Source organism: Culex quinquefasciatus, chromosome 1, assembly GCF_015732765.1.
Source record: "Culex quinquefasciatus strain JHB chromosome 1, VPISU_Cqui_1.0_pri_paternal, whole genome shotgun sequence".
NCBI lineage: Eukaryota > Metazoa > Arthropoda > Insecta > Diptera > Culicidae > Culex > Culex quinquefasciatus.
The window spans coordinates 123,430,238-123,454,894 of record NC_051861.1 but is presented as its reverse complement, the minus strand read 5'-3'; the positions used below and the strand labels follow the sequence as shown (position 1 = coordinate 123,454,894).

The 24,657-nt window shown below is 34.2% G+C and overlaps 1 protein-coding gene across 15 annotated transcripts in view; it reads left to right on the top strand.

Moving 5' to 3' along the window:
* LOC6038307 (protein lap4) overlaps window positions 1-23,098 on the top strand; it is a 139,186-nt gene extending 116,088 nt beyond the window's left edge. For 10 of the 15 annotated variants that reach the window (XM_038261384.1, XM_038261389.1, XM_038261377.1 and 7 more), the window contains 8 exons: window positions 538-1,854; window positions 6,330-6,429; window positions 6,490-6,712; window positions 8,816-9,058; window positions 12,356-12,572; window positions 12,817-13,056; window positions 17,148-17,708; window positions 21,892-23,098. In XM_038261384.1, the coding sequence (XP_038117312.1) occupies window positions 538-1,854; window positions 6,330-6,429; window positions 6,490-6,712; window positions 8,816-9,058; window positions 12,356-12,572; window positions 12,817-13,056; window positions 17,148-17,708; window positions 21,892-22,422 (3,432 nt within the window). In that variant the 3' untranslated portion in view covers window positions 22,423-23,098. Of the gene's footprint in view, window positions 1-537; window positions 1,855-6,329; window positions 6,430-6,489; window positions 6,713-6,873; window positions 8,301-8,815; window positions 9,059-12,355; window positions 12,573-12,816; window positions 13,057-17,147; window positions 17,709-21,891 lie in introns of those variants that run through there. The other 5 variants (XM_038261366.1, XM_038261381.1, XM_038261408.1 and 2 more) reach the window with 5 other exon arrangements.
* Window positions 23,099-24,657: the final 1,559 nt, after the last annotated feature.

Sequence of the window (24,657 nt, the reverse complement as noted above, 5' to 3'; positions counted from 1 at the left end):
AAAAACTTCGTCTGATTGGATTGTTGTCTATTCGGCTATTAATTTCTGATTGCTTTGCCAAGTCTTTATTTTCGCGTAAATGCTGTTAATTGTATTTTCGTACAATTTTTTGTTTACCTCTCTCTCTCTCTGTCTCATTATTTTTTGTGTCAACTGTGTATAACTAAACAAGATTTATGTGTATAACATTTTGTGACGTTTCGTGTAATATCACTTTGTGCTCATTCATCATCATCATCGTCATCATTTTGTTTACCATCGCGACGTTTGTGATAATACTGTATCTTCGTGTTGTGGGTCGGTAAAATCCGGAAAGAGGAAGGCAGTGGTTCCTGTGTTGTTGTTTTTATGTTCCAACTCCTCACTAATCACCCCGTTTGCGTCATCTCCGTCATCAACATCTGTCATCATCCCAAATACAAGTGTAGTACTAGAGCGGCTCGCTCCGTTTGAAAATGATTTGATTTTCTCTTCTTTTCCTTCCTTTTCCTCCCTACTCCATGCGCTCCCTCTCCACGTACGCGATTGTCCCCGTAGGTCCCCGACGGCCGCCGATATGGCAATATCAGGCCCGCGTTGCATGCAAACGAACCCAGTAAAACCACCACCTCGATTAACTCCACCTACTCCACTAGTACTACTACCAACACCACCAACACTAGCTCTACTACCTCCTCCGCGTCGACGTCGTCGACGTCCGCGACCTCGTTTGACACTACTAACCAAAACAACAACAACAACAACACCTCGTCAACTGCGACTTCGTCGCAGCCACTTCCGGCGACCAAGAGTTACCTTCCGGTTTACACCGGATATCGGTCCGCAAGCGGATCCTCGAAGGAGCCATCGCCGGAGAAACCGCCTCCAATTCCGGCGAGTCGCTCGGTGACGCCCACTCCCGGTGGCGGCCACCGGAAGTCGGTCAGCTTCGATCTGGTCGATCCGAACGAGTCGGAGCACCGGAAGGCGGCGGCTGCGGCCACCGCGGAGCGTTTGTTGAGAGATGCGAACAATAATAGTGGAGGGGGACAACAGTTGAAGGGAATTCTGCGCAGCGGGAGTCCGACGGCTTCGAGTCGGAGCAGGAGCACGACGCCGGAAGAGGACCAGGTGCGGGGGCGGTACGTTCGGGGGGAGGAAGTTGATACCGAGGAGGATGACAGCGAGGAAGACAGTGAAGAGGAGGAGAGTGAGGAGGAGGACCATCGGAATCCGTTCCGGAAGGAGTTTTTGCCGGAAGAGGAAGTGGTTCGGAGGAGGTCACCTCCGAGGAGGGTGGAAGATAGACCTTTATCTCGAGAGGTTAAGCGAGCGGAGATTGTGCTCAACGAGGGCCTCCGGAACATGGAGGAGGACTTTGGACAGGGGGACTACGTCGAGTACGAGCACGACACCCGGACGAACACGATCCGGGAGGTTCGCGCGTCATCGACGCCTGATCTCAACCGAATCGAGCTGATCGCTGCCAAATATGACGTCCTCCCGACGAAGAAGCGCGCCGAGTTTATCCACGAAAATTGCACCGCCAACACGCTGGTTCCGGAAGAGACCCACCGGCAGGTCCTGCTCGAGGAGAACCGCGTCCGCAACGAGCTCCTGTCCCGATCGACGAACCCGTTCCTAGACTACGGCCAATCCGTCTCCCCCGTGCCACCCCACCCGGCCTCACCTTCACCGCACTGGTCCGGCTCCAACCCCACAATCTACCCACCGGTCCAGGTCCTTCCGGTGCACTACACCAAACTTCCGACGCCCCAGCACACAATCTACACCTTCACCAACCAACCTGCTCCGGCGGCGCCGCCACCAACCCACCACCATCACCCGTCGCCGTACGGCGGAACAACCTACCTGGTGAGTGACCGGGTGACGTCGCCGACGCAATCCACGGCCTCCTTCGATTATTACGCAACAACACCGCCGACGCTGATGTCACCGCCACCGCCACCACTTCCGGCCACGCTGCCCCCACGGACGACCGGTCCCATTCAGTTTGCACCCATCCCATCGACGGTGTTTAGCGAGTTGCACCACCACCACCATCAACAACATCACTTTAATGTAAACAATAACAACTTTGTGTCACCACCATCAACGTCATCATCCTCTTCTGCACAGTTTAACAACTACCTTCATCAACAGCAACAGCAACAGCAATTTCAGCAGCAACAGCAACAGTTTTATCATCACCACCTTCATCAACAGCAGCAATATCAGGCTGGAGTTGTTGTTAGTAGTAGTAGTAACAATAGCTTTAGCACGGCTAGTACTGCGGCGAGTAGTACGTTCGGCAGCAGTGCTATTTAAAGTGGAATGGTTTAAGTTTATTTGTTTTTCTTGTTTGATTTGTTGTTAACACAAAATTTCAGAGTCGGGAGATTTAGGTTGTAAGGAAGGGGATTTTGATAAATTGCGGTACTAGAATGGTTGAGAAGAAGCGGATTTTCCTTCGTTTTGAGAGTGTCGATTACAATTGTGTTTCATCTAGTACTACAATGATCAAATTGCAAAATTACTTCATAAATTCATAAATTGTTTTTAAAGGTGACGTACAAAAATCTAGTACTGCAATCTTTGAAGGTTTACTCGAATCAACCTTTGAATGCGCTGAAAAAAAATATTATAAGGAATTTAAGTGAATAAATAAAGAAATTGTGTTTTTACTTCTGCCAATATATTGGTTTTTTTCAGTGAAGTACTAGATTAAAAAAAAGGAAGAAAATATCAACTCTACCAAAACATTTTAATTCTTAGTGGATCGCATAACAAAAAAAAAAATAACGGCTTAAAATTTATGGTTTCTGTTGTGTTTGAAATCTAGTACTAAACAGATTAAAGTATACTTTTTCCATGAAAGATCTAGTACTACAATAGCCAAAATTCAAAATCCCTTAAAAAATTGGTTATCACACACATATGCAGATTTGAACTGATGATAAACGAAAATCTAATACTGCACTTTTAAAGGATTATCGAAGTCAACGTTTCTTTCAACTATGAATGCGATTGGTGACTTTTTTCAAATAATTTATTTATGAAAAAATAATGTTGTTTTTGCTTCTGATAACTTCAGTGTCGCTCTTTTCAGTTAAGAACAAGAATTTTAAATTAAAAGAATACGTCACAACTATTTGAAAAATGTTCTTTCCTCATTGAACATTCAAAATTAAATATTAAGATTCAGATTTTTCTGTTTTAATCAACTACAACTACACAAATAACATGATACTATTTTTTCCAATGCAAAATCTAGTACTACGATCAACAATTCTTGCTAAATTCTTTTTTAAATATTCATCAACAAATTTAATATGATTCATAAATAGTATTGGAATGATGATAAAATAAAACCTAGTACTGCATTTTTAACGGATTACGAATGTAAAGTTTTGAATAATTGATACTTTTGATGCAATTGTTGACTTTTTTGTAGATTAAATTTTAGGATATTATTTTTCCTTCTCATAACATTAATTTGGTTCTTTTCAGAGAGGTACTCGAATTTTTAATTGAAGAATATGTCAAAACAATTAAAACATGTCCTTTTTCATAAAACTTTTCATAAAAAATCGATTTGAAATTTAAATTGTTCTATTTAGTATAAATCAATTAATTATAGTAAAAAATCTAGTACTACAGTCGAAAAATTGCAAAACCATTTTTAGATTATTATTCATCATTCATAAACAGTATTGAACCGAACGAAATTCCAGTACTGCACCTTTTAAAGAATTACCGAAGACATATTCAAAATTCATTGAACTGGAATTTTTGATTTTTCTTAAATAGTAGAATTTTGAATAATTCTCGGATTACTTTTCAAAAAGACATAAGAGCCAATGGTAAACAAAGCCTTTTTTGCATCGGTATTCGATCTTTTTACGAAAACCCAATTTCAAAAATGCTTAAGATTGTTCGTCTTTCAAGTACCCCAAACTAAAAATAATTGAAATTTTGGTACAATTTCGAGAAAAACGAATATTAGTGTCGGAGGTCACGGTGGCTCTTACGGCTTTTTGAAAACTCACCCGAGAATTTGCAATCTTTTGTTTTTTTAGTTAAGTGCTAGAATTTGTTTAGGTTAGATAAATATTTAATAATATTTTTTTTTCATGAAACGTTCATCATATAAAATCTTTTTTTAAATTTTTAATTGAATCTTATTTTATGTTCATTCTTGCAGCTCTTGGATAAAATGGTACTATTTTTCAATTTGGTTTTATAAAGCTAGAGCTTTATTCCTAAACATTTTTCCAAACAAATTTGACATACGGTTATGCATAAAACATTACCTGATACAGGTTTAATACAGTTGAAAATTGATGAAAATTTAGACAAACATTCATGTTAACACAAATTTTCTAAAAACAATATCCTTCAAAAAATTAAGATTTTCATTTTGAGTTTAATATTTTTTCTTATAAGTTATAATTATTGAAATTTTCAGAATAAATTGAATTTTCAAAAAATTCTTTCTAAAAAAATTAGGATGAGATTTTGATGTGTGTCTTTTCTTGTGTATAATCTATAGATAAAATTCTTTATTCAATTTGTTTTTTTAAGCTGACAAGCTTTAAATTGAACCTTGTTCAAATTTTTAGCATGAACAACTTTGTGTTTAGTGAAAAAAAAAATCATTTTGTCTTCGTAGTACTAGATTATGCACAGGAAAAGGACAAAAAAGTAATCTTTAAAAGATGTTTGTGTGTGTGTTTGTGATGTCTATGGTTTTGAAAATAAATAATTTGAAACCCATTTTTTTGTTCTTTTATATTAACTCTAGTACTTCATTAATTTTAAAAATATGCTCAATAAAATTGTAAGAATTGAATAACAGCCTTGTATGTTAAATAAATTTGACTAGCTTTTATAATTCATATATTTTTTTTTGTTGGAAAAAACTTGAAATTTGTGTGTATATCTTTTTCAAATGAAGCAACAAAATATGTTCAAAACAAAGTAATTTTGTAAAAAAAAGACTAAGCAAACGATTGTTAACTGCTGTAAATCAATGATTCAACAGGCTTATTTTTTAATTTTCAATTGAGTTGGGTAGTTTTTAGACTTAAAATTAGATTTTATTTCTAAAATTAAACCTTGACACGATTTTTTGTGGGCTTTTAATTATTCTTTAAAATTTTAAAAGAATTTTAAGGGGCCATTCACAAACCACGTGAACGAATTTCAATTTATTTCTTTTATTTGAAAAATTAAGTAATTCCCAATATTTGTATCAATAATGCAATGAAGTACTAGAATACATAAATGAAATTTTAATTCAAGTATTTCATATACAACATACATTCGTCATTAAGTTGTTGGGAGATATTAGTGTAAGTTGAAAAAGTTTTCGAGATTTAAATGAAGTACTAGAATCCTACTCAAAATATTACTTAAAATGTTTTGGAATATTAAATATTCGCAAATTTTGTTGTCATTCAAATAAAACAAATTGCCATTGTTCTGTTTCAACGGATCATGTATTAGAGGTAAATATTTGATGATTTCGACACATCAATTTTTTGTTGAAGATGTTCCGAACCAAAGTCATAACTCCTCATTCACCTAAATGTTACTAAATTGAATTGAACGAACTCAAAATCGCTCTACTGCTTGCCACCTTGTTCAAGTTTGAGTATGAAGCGTGTCTTAAATTTAGGCGAAATTTAGAGAAGAAATTGCAACATTAGCTTTACCAATCTAGTACTGCAGTTTATTCAAATATCTAACCAAACGAGTAATAATTTGTAGTAATTTATGTCCGTAAGCTATCTTTAGGGATCATACTTCATCGATGTAACACAACCATTCCATTCCGGGTCACAAACTCGCCAGTAGATAACCGCGCAGCATGATGTATTTTTCAAATAAACCAAACCTAGCGTTAGTTGCATTACTTCTATCTGTGTATGTGTTTTTAAATCTATAACGATTCGATGGTAAAATATAGTTTCGCGAATCGAAATAAATTTTAATACTGCTTTTCAAATAAATTATACCAAAAAAAAACATTTCACACGTTTGGTGGTTTGATTTCTCTCTCCTCTACATTGGGTTAACTCAGTTTTATTTCTGCATCCAACCTTCCTCCATCGATGTGACTAGCAAGACAGTCCGAAATGAAGCTCACTGAAGCCAAATTATCCAATCTTTTAGTGCACACACCGTACAGGCTACCTGCCGCGCTTTCCGCCTCAAAAAATGCACTGCAAGACAGTTTATTTTTTCGTTTGAAAATGGGAATGATTTAGCGTTCACTGTTCGAAGTTTTTATTTTCCTAAACAAATTTGTAGTACCAGAATTAAAGCAACCTTTTCTTTCGCCTCAGTCGCCACCGCCAGCGCCGAAAACGCCGAAGAGCGTGTCCGACAAGAAGCGCTTCTTCGAGAACGCCATGGAAGATCAGACCAAGCAGACGCCGAAACCTGGTAAGACGATCCAATCTAGTACTTCAACAACAAAAAAATATAATTTTGAAATTTTCGCAGAGAAAGTGTTCTCTTTCCTCTCGCAAGACGAGGTCGAGAAGCTGAAGCAGGAGGAGGAGAAGAAGATTGCGACGCTGGGGCGGCGCCACATCCGGGAGCGCGACTACGAAGAGGAAGAGGAGGAGGACGAGTTCTGTTCCGGCGATAACGACGACGACGACGACGAAGATGACGAGATCCGCAGACGGTACGGAAAGTCCGACGAGAACGATAACGATATGAGGTAAGTTGAGCGACGTTGACATTCTGTAGTTGTTTTGGACGTAGAGTTGCTGTTCTAGTACCTCAGTTGCGCGCGTGTCTGTGTGCGTTGCGTGTGCTCTCTATCTGTTTGATTTCTATTTCTTTGATTTTCTTCCTTTATTTACCGCTCTCCTTGACCAGGTCCTAGCGACTGTAACTCTAACTGCTACCGAGTGTGCAAATCTAGTACTGCAACTGAAATGTAACATTTTTAAAACAAACGATCCATCCAAGGCTGTAGAATAGACTAACATAAACAAAAAACTCTAATCTAGTACTACCTTTCGAGTGTAAAGTTAGCCCTAAGCGATCGCGTGTTAGTCTCTAACGTAGTAGTAGAATGCCGACAGCCCCCGAAATCGCATGCGTCGCTGACAATCTTCGAACCCGGCCAAACATTCCCCGGAGAATGACTGCATCCCAACAAGTTTTCATCATCGTTGTGTCATGTGTTGTTAACCGGTTCGCGGTGCAGCTTCATCAAAATCTCTCTCTTTTCCCCTTCCATTTTTTTCTTCCATTCCCCCTTCGTCACGAAATCATTTCTAGGAACGCACTCGAAGAAATCGAAGCTGTACTCCGAAGTTGAGAGTAGCGGCGGCGACGACGACGACGGCGCGTAGTGCCAATTTACACACCAAACTTTTCCTCTCACTTTCCCTCGCCTGTATTCTACTACTGCAACTTTCGCCTGCTTGCTCTGGTACGGCTGAAAAAGAGGGTTCTGTCACTATCGGGTTAGAGGTTGGAGGGACTTCATTATGTGACGTCTAGACCAGTTTAGGTTGGTATTCTAGTACTACACTAGAAAATAATTGAGCAGTTTTAAAGTTAGATTAGCCCCTGAAGCAACTAGGACTCGAAATTGTTCATAAATCAGGATTGTTTGGCAACTGGAAGCAGTTACTTCAACAAATCTAGTGCTGCATTTTTCGAACAACAAGAAAAGGACGTCCAATTTTGGTGCTGCCAAAAATCGCATGATTTATTCAAGATTCGCCAATTTACCGGCAGTCAGTTTAGACGTTTAGGTACCAATCTAGTACTACAGTTTGTGGTAAAGTGAGGGATTTTAGCATTTTGACAACCGGAAAACAAATTATACTGCAGCCAAATAATCTAACCACAAAGGTGGTTAGCTCCAACTAGGTAGAATGTACTAGACCATTCTAGTACTGCACCGCACGAAGCAAGGACAAGTATTATTATTTGTAACTAACGTTAGTTTTATAGTTTTAGGATCTTTTTTTCACTCTCTTTTAATGTTTTGTTTTCCGTTTCTAAACAATCGTGATTCAGCGCGAAACAGAGGAAGCTTTTACACATTCGGGCATTTAACTATCTATCCCTCAAATCGGTGATCGCCACAGTCAATTATTCTACTGTTAAAATTAGTCAGTTTCTTCTATACACTCTGTAAGTTATTCTAACCTTAAGGCTAGCGCATATCTTTAGATTTACCAGAAAACCAAACCTTTTCCCCCCTTTTAACTGCTGAAGTTTCTATTTTATGTAATGTTTTTGAGAAGAGAATCAAAATAAAAGAATCGTTACTTGTGTAAATATGATTGGCTCGCTTTTTCACCTGTCCTTTTCTACTCTTAAGCTGTGTTTCGGTTTTCTTTTCCTTAAACTAAAAAAAGTAAGTCACTGTTTTATTTTTCACACACATTTTCTTTTCCTCACACTCACACTGGAAAATTTCACATTGGGTGGTTTTTGGCTAACTTTTTCCAAACTAGTTGTTCCATTTCTTAGAAGAAAAAAAACTTCACACGTTTTCGGCTGCGGGTGCTTCACGTCATTTTTTCCTCACCTTATTTCTCACAATTTTGTACATTTTATTCGAGGTGTGGCTGCGCACCAGCTTCGCGCTAGTGTGCGTTTCGTTTTTCTCCCCTCAAACCAGTCAAACAGAAACGTCAAATATTTTCTCTCTCTTCATTTGTTTCGTTCACATTTCCGCTGTTGTGTGTGTCTTTCTGACAAAAAAAAAAATCGCTACGAAAAAAATACACAACCCATATCTTCGCCACCTCACCCACCAACACAAAACTCATCACCAAAACAAACCAATCAAAAGCATTAACAATTCGTCGACGACGGCATCGAACACATTCACCACACCAACACATCAACAACAATGCCCAACGATTCACGAGGAACGGCAGCAATCGGCGACGTCGACACCTGGGCAGATGAAAACGCCCGTCAGCCGGATTCCGATCCGGACGGCTAATGCTGAGAAGCGAGCGCGGGCGAACGATATGCTACCGCCGGAGTACGACGAGTCCAAGCTGAGCCCGTCGGAGATACGGGCGCTGAGGTGAGTTCTAGTACTTTAGTAAACAATTTCCCCATAAAGTTTCGTTTATGAAATTAGTTTGATGATTCTGCAAAAAATATTTGATTAGTTTAAAAGTAAATGAAACACTTTAAAAATCGTGTTCTAGTACTGCAATATTTGATAAAGCTTTTCCAAAATTAGCTGAATCAAATAACATTCGTATCCACCAGCAGAAATTTGATTACATGAATCCAAGATAAACAAAATTTAATCTTATCTATTCTAGTACTACCCTTTCCCTAAACGAATAGTTATCCCATCTATTCGGTTATTCGGCCTCTAGTTTCGTTTCAATTAGGCAAAACCTAGTTTGTTCTAAACTTTATGATACAGAAACAGTAAGAAACTAATTGAGTATGAAAAATATGGAGAGACAATTATGCGGATAACTTAAAAACGATTTGTGATTTTCAGGCAGTAAATTTTGTACACTAAAGCTTGATCATATTCAAGTCAAGCAAAATATAACTTTTTTTAATCGTTTTCTAGCACTGAAATTCCTAAATACATTCAATCTTTAAACAAAATCCAAAATGAGTTTTCCCAATAATTAACTTCTCATTAAAATAAATATAAAAATACGAAGGCCAAACAAGAAAAGGATATCAATTTTTTTATAAAATTTAATTAAAAAAAAGCTAAATAGTGCATATTAAAAAGGACCTTTTTTAATTTTATCTAAGTTTTTAACGTTATCGAGGTTTGACAATTATCAGAAGACGTGAAACTGTACATTTAAATTCACCAAATTTGCGTTATGAGTTCATATATTCAACAATTCACAAATTATTATATTTTTAATTATTCTGAATTTTAAAAAATAGGACGTTAGCATTAAAGCGATTTGCTACACATTGGAGTTTCTGCTGTAAAATTAGCGACTTCCAAACGGTTTGTAATACAACATTTTCGTGTTTTTTTTTTTCAAGATAAAATCAGTTGATCTAGTTGATCAAAAATCAAATATCACAAATTGAAAATCAAATTCAAAAATTAATCACAAATCACAAATGTAAAGTCTTAAATTTAAAATCTAAAATTAAATATCTAAACTCGCAAATTAAAAAATTAAAATTGTAAATTTAAAATTCCTAAAATCTTAAATTAAAAATCATTAATCTAAAATTAAAAATCTAAACGCTAAAATCTGAAATTAAAAATCTAAAATCTAAAATCTAAAATCCAAAATCTAAAATCTAAAATCTGAAATCTGAAATCTGAAATCAAAAATCTAAAATCTAATATCTAAAATCTAAAATCTAAAATCTAAAATCTAAAATCTAAAATCTAAAATCTAAAATCTAATATCTAAAATCTAAAATCTAAAATCTAAAATCTAAAATCTAAAATCTAAAATCTAAAATCTAAAATCTAAAATCTAAAATCTAAAATCTAAAATCTAAAATCTAAAATCTAAAATCTAAAATCTAAAATCTAAAATCTAAAATCTAAAATCTAAAATCTAAAATCTAAAATCTAAAATCTAAAATCTAAAATCTAAAATCTAAAATCTAAAATCTAAAATCTAAAATCTAAAATCTAAGATCTAAAATCTAAAATCTAAAATCTAAAATCTAAAATCTAAAATCTAAAATCTAAAATCTAAAATCTAAAATCTAAAATCTAAAATCTAAAATCTAAAATCTAAAATCTAAAATCTAAAATCTAAAATCTAAAATCTGAAATCTAAAATCTAAAATCTTAAATCTTAAATCTTAAATCTAAAATCTAAAATCTAAAATCTAAAATCTAAAATCTAAAATCTAAAATCAAAAATCTAAAATTTAAAATCTAAAATCTAAAATCTAAAATCTAAGATCTAAAATCTAAAATCTAAAATCTAAAATCTAAAATCTAAAATCTAAAATCTAAGATCTAAAATCTAAAATCTAAAATCTAAAATCTAAAATCTAAAATCTAAAATCTAAAATCTAAAATCTAAAATCTAAAATCTAAAATCTAAAATCTAAAATCTAAAATCTAAAATCTAAAATCTAAAATCTAAAATCTAAAATCTAAAATCTAAAATCTAAAATCTAAAATCTAAAATCTAAAATCTAAAATCAAAAATCTAAAATCAAAAATCAAAAATCTTAAATCTTGAATCTTAAATCTTAAATCTTAAATCTTAAATCTTAAATCTTAAATCTTAAATCTTAAATCTTAAATCTTAAATCTTAAATCTTAAATCTTAAATCTTAAATCTTAAATCTTAAATCTTAAATCTTAAATCTTAAATCTTAAATCTTAAATCTTAAATCTTAAATCTTAAATCTTAAATCTTAAATCTTAAATCTTAAATCTTAAATCTTAAATCTTAAATCTAACATCTAAAATCTAAAATCTAAACCCAAAAACCATTCGACATGACAATACAGACTCGATTATCCGAAGCATCGATTATTCGATTTTTCGATTATCCGAACCGAAGGTTTGTTTTGAACTTCAAAAAATCGATTTATGAACAAAAAAGATTTTTTTTTTCGTATTTTTTATATTCTTATTTTTAGAGTTCTAAATCAAAGTTCTGCGATTCAATTTAATTAAAATTTGACTAGTTGTTTGCCTATTGAATTGAAAAATTTATTTTTTCAATATTTCATCACCGCCATTTTGGCTACCATCTCGGATTTAAAAATTCTTAATCATTTAAGAGTAGTTTAAGGGTTATACTTAAGCTCGATATACAAAAATAAGACAACAACAAAAAATTTTTTTTCCTGATTCGATTATCCGAAGTGAAATTTTTCCTAGGGCTTCGTATAATCGAGTCTGGACTGTAATATAAATTATGAAAATTCGTTTATTTCACAATTATTGTATTTTGTGGAAATTCGAGTGAATAATAATTTTAACTTTAATGTAGTGGAATCCATACAAGGGTTCACGTCATTTTAAATTCCACGTTGCAAAAAATAGTACATCTAAAAGCTTGAAATTTTGTTAAATTTTTGAAAAAATATAAAAAAAACTATACCTTTCTTTAGTAAGAAAGGCAAAAATCTAATATTTTAAACCTACATACAAATTATGCGCGTTGTTTTTTACTGATAATTTTTTATGTTTGTCATATAAATAATAATTCAGAAAACAACTAATCAAAATGTATTGGTTACAACGTTGTTTGAAATACGGTATTTTGTCAAAATTTTAGTATTCTACACTTAATAAACTAAATGATGATCATCAAATGTATTTCTCCGTTATCGTTAGTTTTGTAATTGAGTAACTCAAATTTAAAAAAGGTCATTCAACTAAATGATTTTCTATTTACAGGGCCCAAAAGCGTGCCGCGTGGCGCCAAGCTCGCCTCAAATCGCTGGAAAACGACGCCTTGCAGGCGCAGATCATGATCCAAACGATGAACGCCGTCACGATGCAGGACGGCGATCAATCGAACAACAACAACCCGGCGGTGCTACATCTAAAGTCCGACCATCACGATTACTACCCAACGATTGCAGAGCACGTCGTCAGTAGCAGCGATGAGCAGGTGAGTTGACTGTTTTTTTTTTTTTTTTTTGAAATTGTACTAGAATGTTTAAGCTAAACCAGATTTCCGTGTTTCCCTTTGGAAGTACTAAACTCTAATTATCGCTAATTTTTCCGATCTGTAACAATCGTAACCGAAATTTCCCCACCCAAAAATCAACCCAAACTACCCCGTAACATGGTGTGAAACACACACATTTGCAACACTTGTGCAACATCCTAACACCCCTCCCTGGGACGCAAAGTCATCGACGACGTCATCGCTAACCCAGGTCAGTGGCGCGGCGTACCCACCGATCGCGCCGAAACCTCCCACGGTCCGGTTTCCCCGGATTGCGGTGAAATCGCGTGAAACCGGCAACGAAGTGGTGCTGCGCGAGACGGAAAAAGTGCTCGACGAGAAGGTGATCGGCGGAAGGACGGAGGAACTGCCCGGTGGGGGCCTGCGCACCGTCGAGTACGTGGAGAAGGTCATCGAGACGGAGGTTAGGAGACGGCGGCGAGACTAAGAGGGGTTTCTGCACAAAAACGACACCTGCCACCTAGGGAATGCGAGCACCCAACCTCACTTGGATTGTTATTTTTTTAGCAATTTTTATGTTTTTTGTTGTTCTATTGACAAATGCTTTTTGTTATAGCTTAGATATTGTGCACAATTTTTATGTTTATTTTCTAGCAAAGTAGATTGATTAGCTTTGAAAATTTATTTGGAGAAATTATGCAGTTTCTTTTGGTTTAATCTAGTACTTCAGTACACAATTATGGTATTTTTAAAAGTTTTTTGGAGTAAATCTTAAAAATTTAATAATTTGTGCCGCTGACCAACCGCTGACTATCGTCATTTTTGCATATTCTAATGCCTAAAATTTTTGCTACTCAGTTAATAAGAGACCTGTTACACGTCAAATATATGATTATTTCTTATTTTTGCGGGCAGAAAAAAATAAATTTTCTGGTAAAGAACACCAGAACTTAAGAATATTTTATTGTCACTTATTGATTGATATCACTTGAATCACTCAAAAACATTCTTGTTCCTATATTCTAGTACTGCATTTTTTTTTGTAAATCTAGACTTTACATTACTTTATAGGAATATGGATCCTTAAAGAAATTTGTCATCAAATTCAATACAGACGCTGATTCCAGCCCAGTCGTCAAGAAAATCTAGAGTTTTTTTTATGTACTTTGTACCTGAAAGTTATAGATAGATTTAAACTTAAATATGCTAAGCATACAATTTTTTAAAGCTTTTTATAAAAAAAAATTAGTTACGTTATGAAGGCTAAATTTGAAATACTTAACTAACTTTGAAACACGACTTATGCTTAATTTTGTGTAATCTAGCACTGCAAAAAACTAATTTGCCTTCATTTAATTTGATTTCGGCCTGTTTGGGTTCTATGCCTTGATCCCGTCCTTTGAAATTTGAATTCTAGTACTGTATCTGCAGATTTTTTTACCTCACATTCTTGACGTGAAAAAATCTCATGGAAAATTGACTTGAATTAACTATTTTTTATTGTTACGTTGAAATCTTGTGTCTGATATTCTAGTACGTTATTTGTTTCATTTTTTTGTATAAACTTTTAAGCTCTTGAATTATACATGTAGTTATTTATTGTATTTTTTCTTTCATATCAATTGAATCTTTCAAATACAAACTAATTTATTTGTTCTAGTACTGCATTTTCTGTTGACCTTAAGTTTACTAGAGGATTGGGCATCGAGTACCTGAGCGGAATTTATAATAATTACGCACACCGATTCCAGTTCTGTAGTCACTGAAAACTAGAACTTTTTATGTATGTACTTTACCTAAAATTTACAATAATTTTAAACATAAATTTATGGATTTTTTAAATTGCAAAAAGATGCTCTAAAAATGATTTTTAAGCTTTTTTGTAAATCTGGAACTTAAAATACTAAATTACAGAAACATAACTAATTCTATGTTTTTAACAAGTTTTATGTTTTATTTTTACAGTTTTGTAATCTAGTACTACAAAAATAAAACAGAATTATATTCAGTACACATTTCATTTCATAAAATTGTGATTCCCTAAATTGGCATATTTGGATTGAGTAAAGTGCCTTGATCTAGAAATTTCCTTGAAATTTGAATTCTAGTACTTCGAACAGAGATTTTTTCCTCAAAAGTCGCTTTATTTTTTTTTAAATCGATTTATTGATTTTTTAAAAATCTTAGAATAGGTAGAATAAATCTGGTGCTGAGAAAATAAAATTTATTGATATAAAATCTTTTTTTTTAATTAAGAGAAAATAAAAAGAATATTTCAAGCTTTTTTGTTAATCCAGTACTCCAGAATATAAGCAAATGTTTACTTTTTAAGGCTAAAATTAAAACACTAAATTCAAGAAAAACGAACAATTCTATGTTTCAAAGCAGTTTCAAGTTGTATGCCTAAGCTATTGTAATCTAGTACTACAAACATAATAAACATCATTTGCTGCCCCAGGTCACATTTGATTTATAAAATTGATGATTCTACAAATCAGCCTGTTTGGAATCAATAAAGTGCCGTGATCTCGTAGTTTTCTTGAAGCTGGATTTCTAGTACTTCAAATGCAGTTTTTTTTCCAAAAGTTTTTCAAATCGATATTTGTTTTTTTTATGTTTTTAATTTTATTTTTAAATTGATTTTCGATTTTTTACAACCCTAAAATATAAATGATTTGGTGCTGAGAAAATATTATTTTTAATCTAAATAATTTTGAAATATTTCAATTGAAAAAATACATTAAAAGGACATTTTCAGGATTTTTTGTTTATCTAGTACTGCAGAAATTATGAAAAAGTTAACTTTTTAAGGCTATATATACACTAAATTCAAGATATACGAACAATTCTATGTTCTAAGTTAAATGACTAAACTTTTGTAATCTAGTACTACACAAAAATTAAACAGCATTTGCTGCCTCAGGTCACATTCAATTTATAATAAAATTGATAAAATTGATAATCCTACAAATCGGCCTGTTTGGAATCAATAAAGTGTCCTGATCTCGTAGTTTTCTTGAAATTTGAATTCTAGTACTGCAGATTTTTTTCCAAAAGGAATGTCATGGGTTTGGTCCTAGGAAAATTGAATTTATCGATTTGAAATCAAAATAATTTAAACATATTTTCAAGTTTTTTTTATCTAGTAATCTAGTACTGCAGGAAATAAGAAAAAGTTATGTTATGAAGGCTAAAATTGAAAAGCTTAAGTCAAGAAACACGAAAAAATCTTTGTTTTGAACCAGTTTCAAGTTTTTTGTCTAAACCTTTGTAATCTAGTACTTCAAAAAATTAATCAAAAATCACTTTCCCAGTTCACATTTAAATTCTAACATTGATGATTTTTTAAATATGCCTGTTTGTATTTAGCTAAGTGCCCTGATGTCGTAATTTCCCTGAAATTTGAATTCCAGTGCTTCATCGACAGATTTTTTTTCAAAATGTTTAATTCGATTTTTGTCTTGTATGAATTTTTTTCTTCGATCTTCGATTTGATGGTTGGTATATTTTATTCATTTATTTGAAATCAAAATATTTTTTTTTAAATTTAAAAACTATAATTTTCAAGCATTCTTTGTTGTACTGCAGAAAATGGCAAATTTAAGTTTTTAAGGCTTGAAATACTAAATTCTAGAAACATGGAAAAAAATATGTTTTCAACCAGTTTCGAGTTTATGCCTAATTATTGTGATCTAGTACTTCAAAATTTTTTAATAAATTTCTTTCCATGTTCACATTTGATTTCTTAAATTAAAATTCTCTAAATTGTCCTGTTTGCCTTTCAAAAAGCGTAATTTTTTGTAAGTCAATTTTGTTTTCGGCTCCTGGGAATTAAAATTTTGAGCCGCTCTTATTTATAATTTAAAAGGAGATGCAAGCTATGTAAAAGGCATGACCATTGTGACAAAGAACATTGCATAGTTCAGAAAATTAAATAAAAATTGGATAACTCGAAAAAAATTGCATGAGTGCCCTGATGTCGTCATTTCAACTTTTACAGTTATCGAGTTCAGCTCTTAAAATATGAAAGCATATGTTTCCAGCTGCAATTCTTGTACGGATTTATTAATTCTTACTCAACCGTTGGTCAATATTTTGTGTATTTTGAACTTTTTATAATAAATCAAAATCATAAATCAATTTGAGAAGAGTCATCATTGTTTGTGTTTCAACACAAAAAAATGTAGTTGAAAAATGAATAAAAGCGAGAAGAAAAGTTTTGAAGTTTTATTATTTTGAATTTTCAGCACAGTATAACTCACAATATAATTGTCTTCTCAACCAACTAACTATTAGAGTGACTAAATTAACAGCAGAGACTTATATCACGCACCAATCCACCCAATTCTGACTAACGTCCCAAATATTAAACAATTATTCTAATTGAATGAAAGAAAAAATCACTTCCGCACTGCTTACTCTCTACTACCCTTACTAAAATCGACAAAAAAAACTGAAAAGTTTAAAAGAATGCTTCTGCATGATCATCAGCATGTGCGTTGCATGTCATTCTAGTACTTCAACAAAACCCTAAAACTCAATCAATTCTTCCAGGTCGAAACGATGCGCGAGCGGATCATCATGCTCGAGCTTGAAGAGCCCTCTTCCGGCAGCAGCGAACGTCCACTCCCCGCCCAAAAGTCCCTCGATCAGGACGATTCAACCGAGGCGGCGGACGACGTGTCCCTGGAGGAAGATCACGTCGACCATGGCGGGCCGTTTGACGAAGAAGATGAAGACGAAGACGAAGTGAACCCGCTGCAGACGATCGTGGAGGTCGTCAACCCAGCGTTGAGTGGGGGAAATGGCCAGATCAATGATATCATCGTTGGCCGGTTCAACGACGATTGCGGGGTCGGTGGAGGGGACGATTCGTTTGTGTCCTCGGCGGGAGGTTATGGGGAGGGTAGCAGCAGGTTTGGCTACGAAGAAGGACGGTACGTGTCGATCAACGATAAGATGAAGAACGTGCTGCGGGAGCTGAAGCAGAACGAGAAGGTGAGACTGAACCTTAGCAAGAGTATGACGGAGGAGGAACGGGCGGAGCAGGAGGAGGAGGAAGAGGAAGAGGATGATGAAGATTTGGAGCAGTATCGGCAGCAGATGGAGTATTCGGTGAGTTTTACAACCCCCCCTCTACAACCCAACCCAGCCTCTAGACGGGCTTCGATCTAAAAATTCGCCAAAAAAATCATGTTCAACCAATTTTTGATCTTTAAAAGCATTGGAAAGAAGAACTCTTAATATTTAAGAAAATTTTAGGGTGGAAGTTTGACTTGTTTTATGTCACTTTAAAAATGTTTAACAAAAAAAACACTTTTTAAGGGGTCAAATTGAAAAAAGTGACTGTAAAAACATGAAAAAAATTAGATAGGCAAAATGTAATGATAGGAGGTGGTAGAATAGGCCAAATACTAACAAAAACAAACAAAAATTAAACAAGATTCATGCAAATTAAAATACTAAAAATGAAACAAGAAAAACAGAAAACAAGAGAAGCAGTGTTTTTTGTAGAAACAAAAGTTGCTCAAAATGACTTCCTGAACACGGGAAAAATAAAAAAAAATTCGAAGAAAAATCAATTAGTTTTTTTTTAGATTTTAGTTCCTATTTTATGTTCCTCAAAATATTACAAATAACTTTTAAAAGTCTTAAGCAATATATTTTGGCTTTTTAAAAAAATAATCTTGATTTTAAAAATTTAGAAATGTTTTGAACGGCAAGATAATTTTTTTTATTTCATATGAGCGACATATTTTCAAAAGATCCCAGAAAGGGCAAAAAATCTTTCACTAAGTAATATTTTTTTTAAACGGTGATCTATAAAAAAAAGGTGCAATTATTATTATTTTATTTTTTAATGTAAATTTAAATTTGCAATCAAAAAGTACTTAAGTGAAATTTTGATAAAATGCAACGTTTTTAAGATAATAGTATATTTTTAGGTAAGTTTTCAATCAATTTTGATTTTTAGGTTGCTGAAATGTGGCCATTAGACTGGCTCATCGTTGTATGGAAAATCTAAAAAAAATTATCAAATCAAATCAGAACAAAGTTTTTAGATGCCTTTTGGGCCTCAAATGCGATTGTTGCCATGTTGCCCAGTAGCTCTCGTTTTTTTTTATCTTTTTCAGGCCTGAATTTTTAAAAAAATATTTTTGAGTTGATGATGGGAAAATGATTCTTAGGACCATACGAAAATTATAGTTTACTTAAAAAAATGAGTCATATATTGCCCATAAGGACAGAAAGGGTTAATCACCGATATCTCGTGAACGAATAATCCTATTTTAATGTAAAAAAATGAATTTAAATTTGATGTTTGAAAAGACCGCAAAATTTTCTGGTTGCTGAGATGCAGAATTTTGAATTTTGTGAAAAATATGTTTTTCTTAGTGTCATTAATCACCCCTAATTTTTCAACACATAATATCTCAGAAACTATTGTTAAAAAATTAAAGTTTTATGAAAATCCGAAAAATATATTTTCAGCAAGAAAAGCAATAAAATTTAGTTGTCGTTTACGTTTTTTTTTCGAGGTGCTTTTAAATTGGGGTAATTCTCCGCCAACTCACACAGCAGTTGCCCCGACCCCTCTTCGATTTGCGTGAAACTTTGTCCTAAGGGGTAACTTTTGTCCCTGATCACGAATCCGAGGTCCGTTTTTTGATATCTCGTGACGGAGGGGCGGTACGACCCCTTCCATTTTTGAACATGCGAAAACTTTCAAAACTTTTTTTTCGTAAAATCGCGATAACTCGTGATGTTTATAAGCAAACCCCTTATGTCTATATATCAAAATTTTTGTAATTGTCTGTTCTACAACTTTGTACAACATTGTTACACTCTAAAAAATAACCCTGCAAAGTTAGAAAAAACACGAAATTTTAAAATGAAAAATTTTGTTCTAAATGAAAAAATTACCCTTCTGGGACAATGTAGATTCGAAAAGAACATTAAATTTCCCATAAAATGACATGTTCCAAAATTTTTTACAGTCAAGTAACGGAAAATGGGAGAATTTTTAAAACTTTTTCAGTGTTTTTTTCGATGAAAAATACGTTTTTTCGGAATTCTGAGTACGCCATCAAATCGGGCGTCTAATTTTACATAAAAGTCCCTTTGACACCAAATTTCTATCTCTTCACCGTTTCAGGCTGCAAATTATTGAAAAACACCTCTTTTTTCGCATGTTCAAAAATGGAAGGGGTTGTACCGCCCCTCCGTCACGAGATATCAAAAAACGGACCTCGGATTCGTGATCAGGGACAAAAGTTACCCCTTAGGACAAAGTTTCACGCAAATCGAAGAGGGGTCGGGGCAACTTTTCCCGATTTCGTGTGAGTTGGTAGAGAATTACCCATTGCAAATTTGATTTGACTTTCCAACATGTTTTTTCATGCTTTTCCTTTAGTTAAGATTTGCCTTTTTGTGTCTACTAATTCATTTAAAAAACGATATTTGAGATTTTCCACGAAGACGACTTCTTTGGCGTTTTTTGTGTGGAAATCATGTTTTTTAATAAAAAAAAATTATTTAAAATTTTAAATAGATGGAAATTTAAATTAATTTGTAAAAAAATCTAATTTTTGTAATAATACGCCAGGATTTCAGCGTTTCTAAAATGGTACCGGAACTGAGAAAAGCTGTATAAGCGTAACTCATGTTTAGGGCTAGTGATGAAAAAAAAAAATAAACATTGAAATTTAACCGCATGCCAATTGCAAAACATTGAAATTTCACGACAATTTCACGTAGAGTATCGTGCTCTGCACTGAAATAAATGCAAAAATGTGTCATTTAAGAACTATTTTATACACAGCTAAAAAAAAGTAGTACAGTGGACTCTCTCGTTGTCAATATTGAAGGGACCGTCGAGAGCGGGAGTTATCACATTATAGAATGAAAAATCAAAGCAATCTGTTTGAAGGGACTGAAAAATTTATTGACAGCTGGAGAATTATCAATATCGAGAAGATCGACAGCCAGAGAGTCCACTGTAATACAGCTGCGTGTAAAAGGTAAATTTTGTTTTTTTTTTTAATTTTGCAAATTTTGCATTATTTTATGAAATTTCATGTAATATTACACCCAGAAATATGTAGCTCATGAGTATGGGAAACCTTCTTGGCCGAAATGTCGAGCTCATATATGCGTTTATCCTACCCACTCCTAAATGGTCTGATAGCCGTGCGGGCTAAGGCGCTAGGCCCTCTCAGTGTGTGCTGGGTTTGGTTCTCATCGGATGAAACTATTTTTTTGTGACTTTTCTCACAAAAATGTGCATGTTTTAGCATGCGATTTTTCAATCTGGGGTTTTTTTATGTGAATTTAAAAATATTTTGAATTTCATAATTATGTGCCAGTAAAATAACTGAATTTTCGGAGGTTTTTTTTAAAGAACCAAAAAGTTTCGTAAATTATCATTGAAACAATGTTTTCAAAATCATTTCTAGACTTACTTTTTAAAGGTCAAAATAAACAAAATTTTCATTTATTGTTTTGTGGTTGTTTTTGAAAAAAAAGGAATTTGTAGGGAATTTTGGTAGCTTTTTGGGAAAAAATTATTATCAAATATTTATAAATTAAAAATGTGTGTGTTTTTTTTAATAATTTGTTCTTAATATCCTGAAATTACCCATTTGCAGTACCGTCGTGATTACAGAAAAAGTTGAATAGTAAATTTAAAAAAAATGGAACATTTTTTTATCTGACACCAAGTTAATCAGAAAATCAATTTCCAAGATAACCCGAGCAGACGGAAATAACGTGGGAATAACATTTTTTGATATTTGAAAATACTAGGCCAAAAACATTTTATGTTATTTATAACAAGATTTGTTATTCGTCGTTATGATTGTTTTGTTATTGGATTGTTATTGTAATAACTGACTAATAACACTTTTAGTGATTCTTCAAACAAATCTTTGTTATTATTTTTTGTTATTTTAACAACTAATCCGATCATCCCAATAACAGTTGGAGGTATTCTTCCATAACAAAAAATGTTATTCCAAAGTTGTTTTGGCTTTCAACCAATATCAGACCAATAACAAAATTTGTTATGATAACATAAACTGTTATTAAAATCTTATGTAAAAATGAATTTTGCAAGATTATTCCATAACACTTTTTGTTATTTAACAGTATTTGTTACTGAAATGGCATGAATTTTGTTATTACCGTCTGCCCGGCGAAAATATAAGAGTTTTTTTTAGTGTTTGTTGAACGAAAAAAAATACAGATTTTTTTTTAAATTAAATATTTATTGAATAAAAAATCTAATTCCTCCTTCCAGCACTCGGAACAATACCCCTCGATCGTATCCGCCAGTGGCGGCGGCATCCACAACGACGCCGTCGAAATCGACGACGACGACGAGGAGTTCCGGCACTACGAGGAGAAAACCGGTGCCATCGGAACGGTATTCATGGTGCGCGAGCGTCTCATCAACGACTTTTACACCCACCAGAGCGATTTGCACGAACAACCTGCTCCAGCTCCAGTTCCGAGTCAACCGAGTCAGATTCCCACCCGGGTGGTGGACTTTTACGCCGGCGAGGACGATGGCTGCGAGGTCATCGGCAATCCGAGCGCCTTCGAAGCGTTTGGCGGGGACGAACAGCTGGACCGGATGGCCAAGCTGCAGAAGCAAACGCTGCAGGATGAGAAACTGCGGGCGGTTTTCTGCGCCGAAGAGGATGACGACGACGATGAGGATGAGGTCGTCGGGGGGAAGAAGGCTGGGGAGGAAAAGCCCAGCGGAATTCCGGTGGCAACTGGGACCGGTTCCAAGCGCAAGAAGCGAAAGAGCAAAAAGAAGAAGTAGAAAGTGAGGTGGGTTGAGCATTATTATTTTTCGTCCCGTCGAAATCTCCGTCCTAAAATCACAAACTTAAAGAGAGAGTTTTTTTGTGGTTTGCATTTGTTTTTACGTTGATCGAATCGAACGAAAATCGCGAAAGATTGGTTTTAAAAACTAAACACAGCAAAAACACAATTCACACACGTTCTAGAAATTCCATAACGCAATTCCACAGCACTGCAATTATTTTAGTCGTCGCGACAATAAGTAACGAAGAAGAAAGGTTAATAAGTTTTACTTGCTAATTGGAAAAACTATTATTTTCTCAAACAAGTATTTATTTATCTATCAGATAATAACCAATTCCTTATTTTTTATATTTTCGTGAAAGAAAGAAAAAGGATGCAATGTGGAAGTTAAGTGAAACTCACACACACTATTTTTACAATAATTACTTTAATTAATATTTAATGGTAAAAAAAAATCTAGCAACTAAACAAAATCAACAAAACTGAATGATAATCATTGTCAATCTCTCCACTATACTTTATATTAATCTACTACGAAAAATCTGCTACGTATAGAGAAATTGTGTGACTTTTTCTCGCTCGAAAAAAAAAACAATAAAAATTAGAGAGAATGGAGCCCTTTTTGTCGAATGTTGGCAAATTGGAGCCTCTTAAATAATTGAAAAAAAAAACGCAGTCTTTTTACTTTTCTGAGAAACAATCCGAAAAATTCCAAGGAAAACTAAAAAAATGGAAATGACTACATTCAAATGATTGCTGTCACAACGTAGCACCACCACCCCGAGTCGGGTGGCTGCTTGAATGTTGAGCTTCGGCTTTTGTTCGTTTCAACTTCGTGTGCGTTCACTCTGACGGTCGCTTGATTTTTTTTTTGTTATTAATGCATTCTGAATAAAATTTTAATGTTTTTTTTTCTGAAACAAACATGGCCGACCGGAAATGATACCTTGCCTTGACTATGAGACTTCAACCAAAGAGGACATGTCAACGTTGTAAAACGATACGGTAATCGTCAGTGTTAGAATTCGAGCGAGAAAAAGGAAAGCTTTTCTCACTCGCGAGCGAGAATGAGAACTTGTAGTACTTTCCTCTCCTCGCTCGCACTCGCATTTTCGTTCGCGTACTCGCTCTTGCCGCGAGCGCCTCGTGCTGGGCGTTCGTCCCAAGCAAGCAATTTGTTTATCAGGCTTATGAAAGCGAATCAGGCGATGGTAAAAAAAGTAACTTCAATCGCTGTGTTGTTTTTTTTTTCGTTTCTAACACGTTCTACTTCTCGCTCGCGGGCAATTCTGAGTTTCGCGAGTGGAGGAGAGCACGGGCAATCGGCGAGTTTCTCTCGGCAGCTCGGGACTCGCGGCGAGAACTCGAGAGAGAGGATTTTTTCTTGCGAGAGCGCGAGAATACCAACACTGGTAATCGTCGATAATTTTAAGTCGGAACGTTTGCGATAGAAGTATCGTCATCGTTATCAAAACAATAATTTTGCTGACGAAAACCCGACGATAACTCATTTTAGGTATCTTTTTTTTTAGTGTAATAATTCTCGTATTTTTCGAAAAGACTCAAATTTGTATTATTGGATAGCTTCCAGATTTTCGTAAAAATTTTAGCGAATTTGTAGTTCTTGATTTGGATGAAACTTTGTCCATACATTCCCTATGTCAGAAGTAGCAATGTTGTATAATTAGTTTATACAATGCAAATTCGACTATCCGAAGTTTCGATTATCAGAAGTTCGACTATCCAAAAAAAACGGTTTTTTAATTTTCTTTCTTTTCACATTCGAGTTTTGCGACCCAGTTTGAGTAGAATTAAATAGTTGATTGCCTATTAAATTACAAAATGCATTTTTTAATATTTCATCACTGCAATTTCAACCGCCATCTTGGATTTACAAATTCTAAACCACTTTAGCATATTTTGCGGCTAATACTTAAACTCGACAATAAGAAGAAAACCAACGCAAAAAATGTTTGCGATTCGATTGTCCTAAGTGATTTTTTTTCAAGCCCTTCGGATAATCGAGTCAGAACTGTACATACAATTTTCCGTACAATTATGAAAATCTTGAGATGGAATTTTCTGATCGATTTGATGTCTTGAGCAATATTGTAAATTAGAATCAGCACCATTAAAAAATAGTTACACTCTTAAAAAAGTTATAATTTTTTTTCATTTAAATTTATTTCAGTAAAATTTGGATTCTCAAAAACATTTTTTTATATTTTTT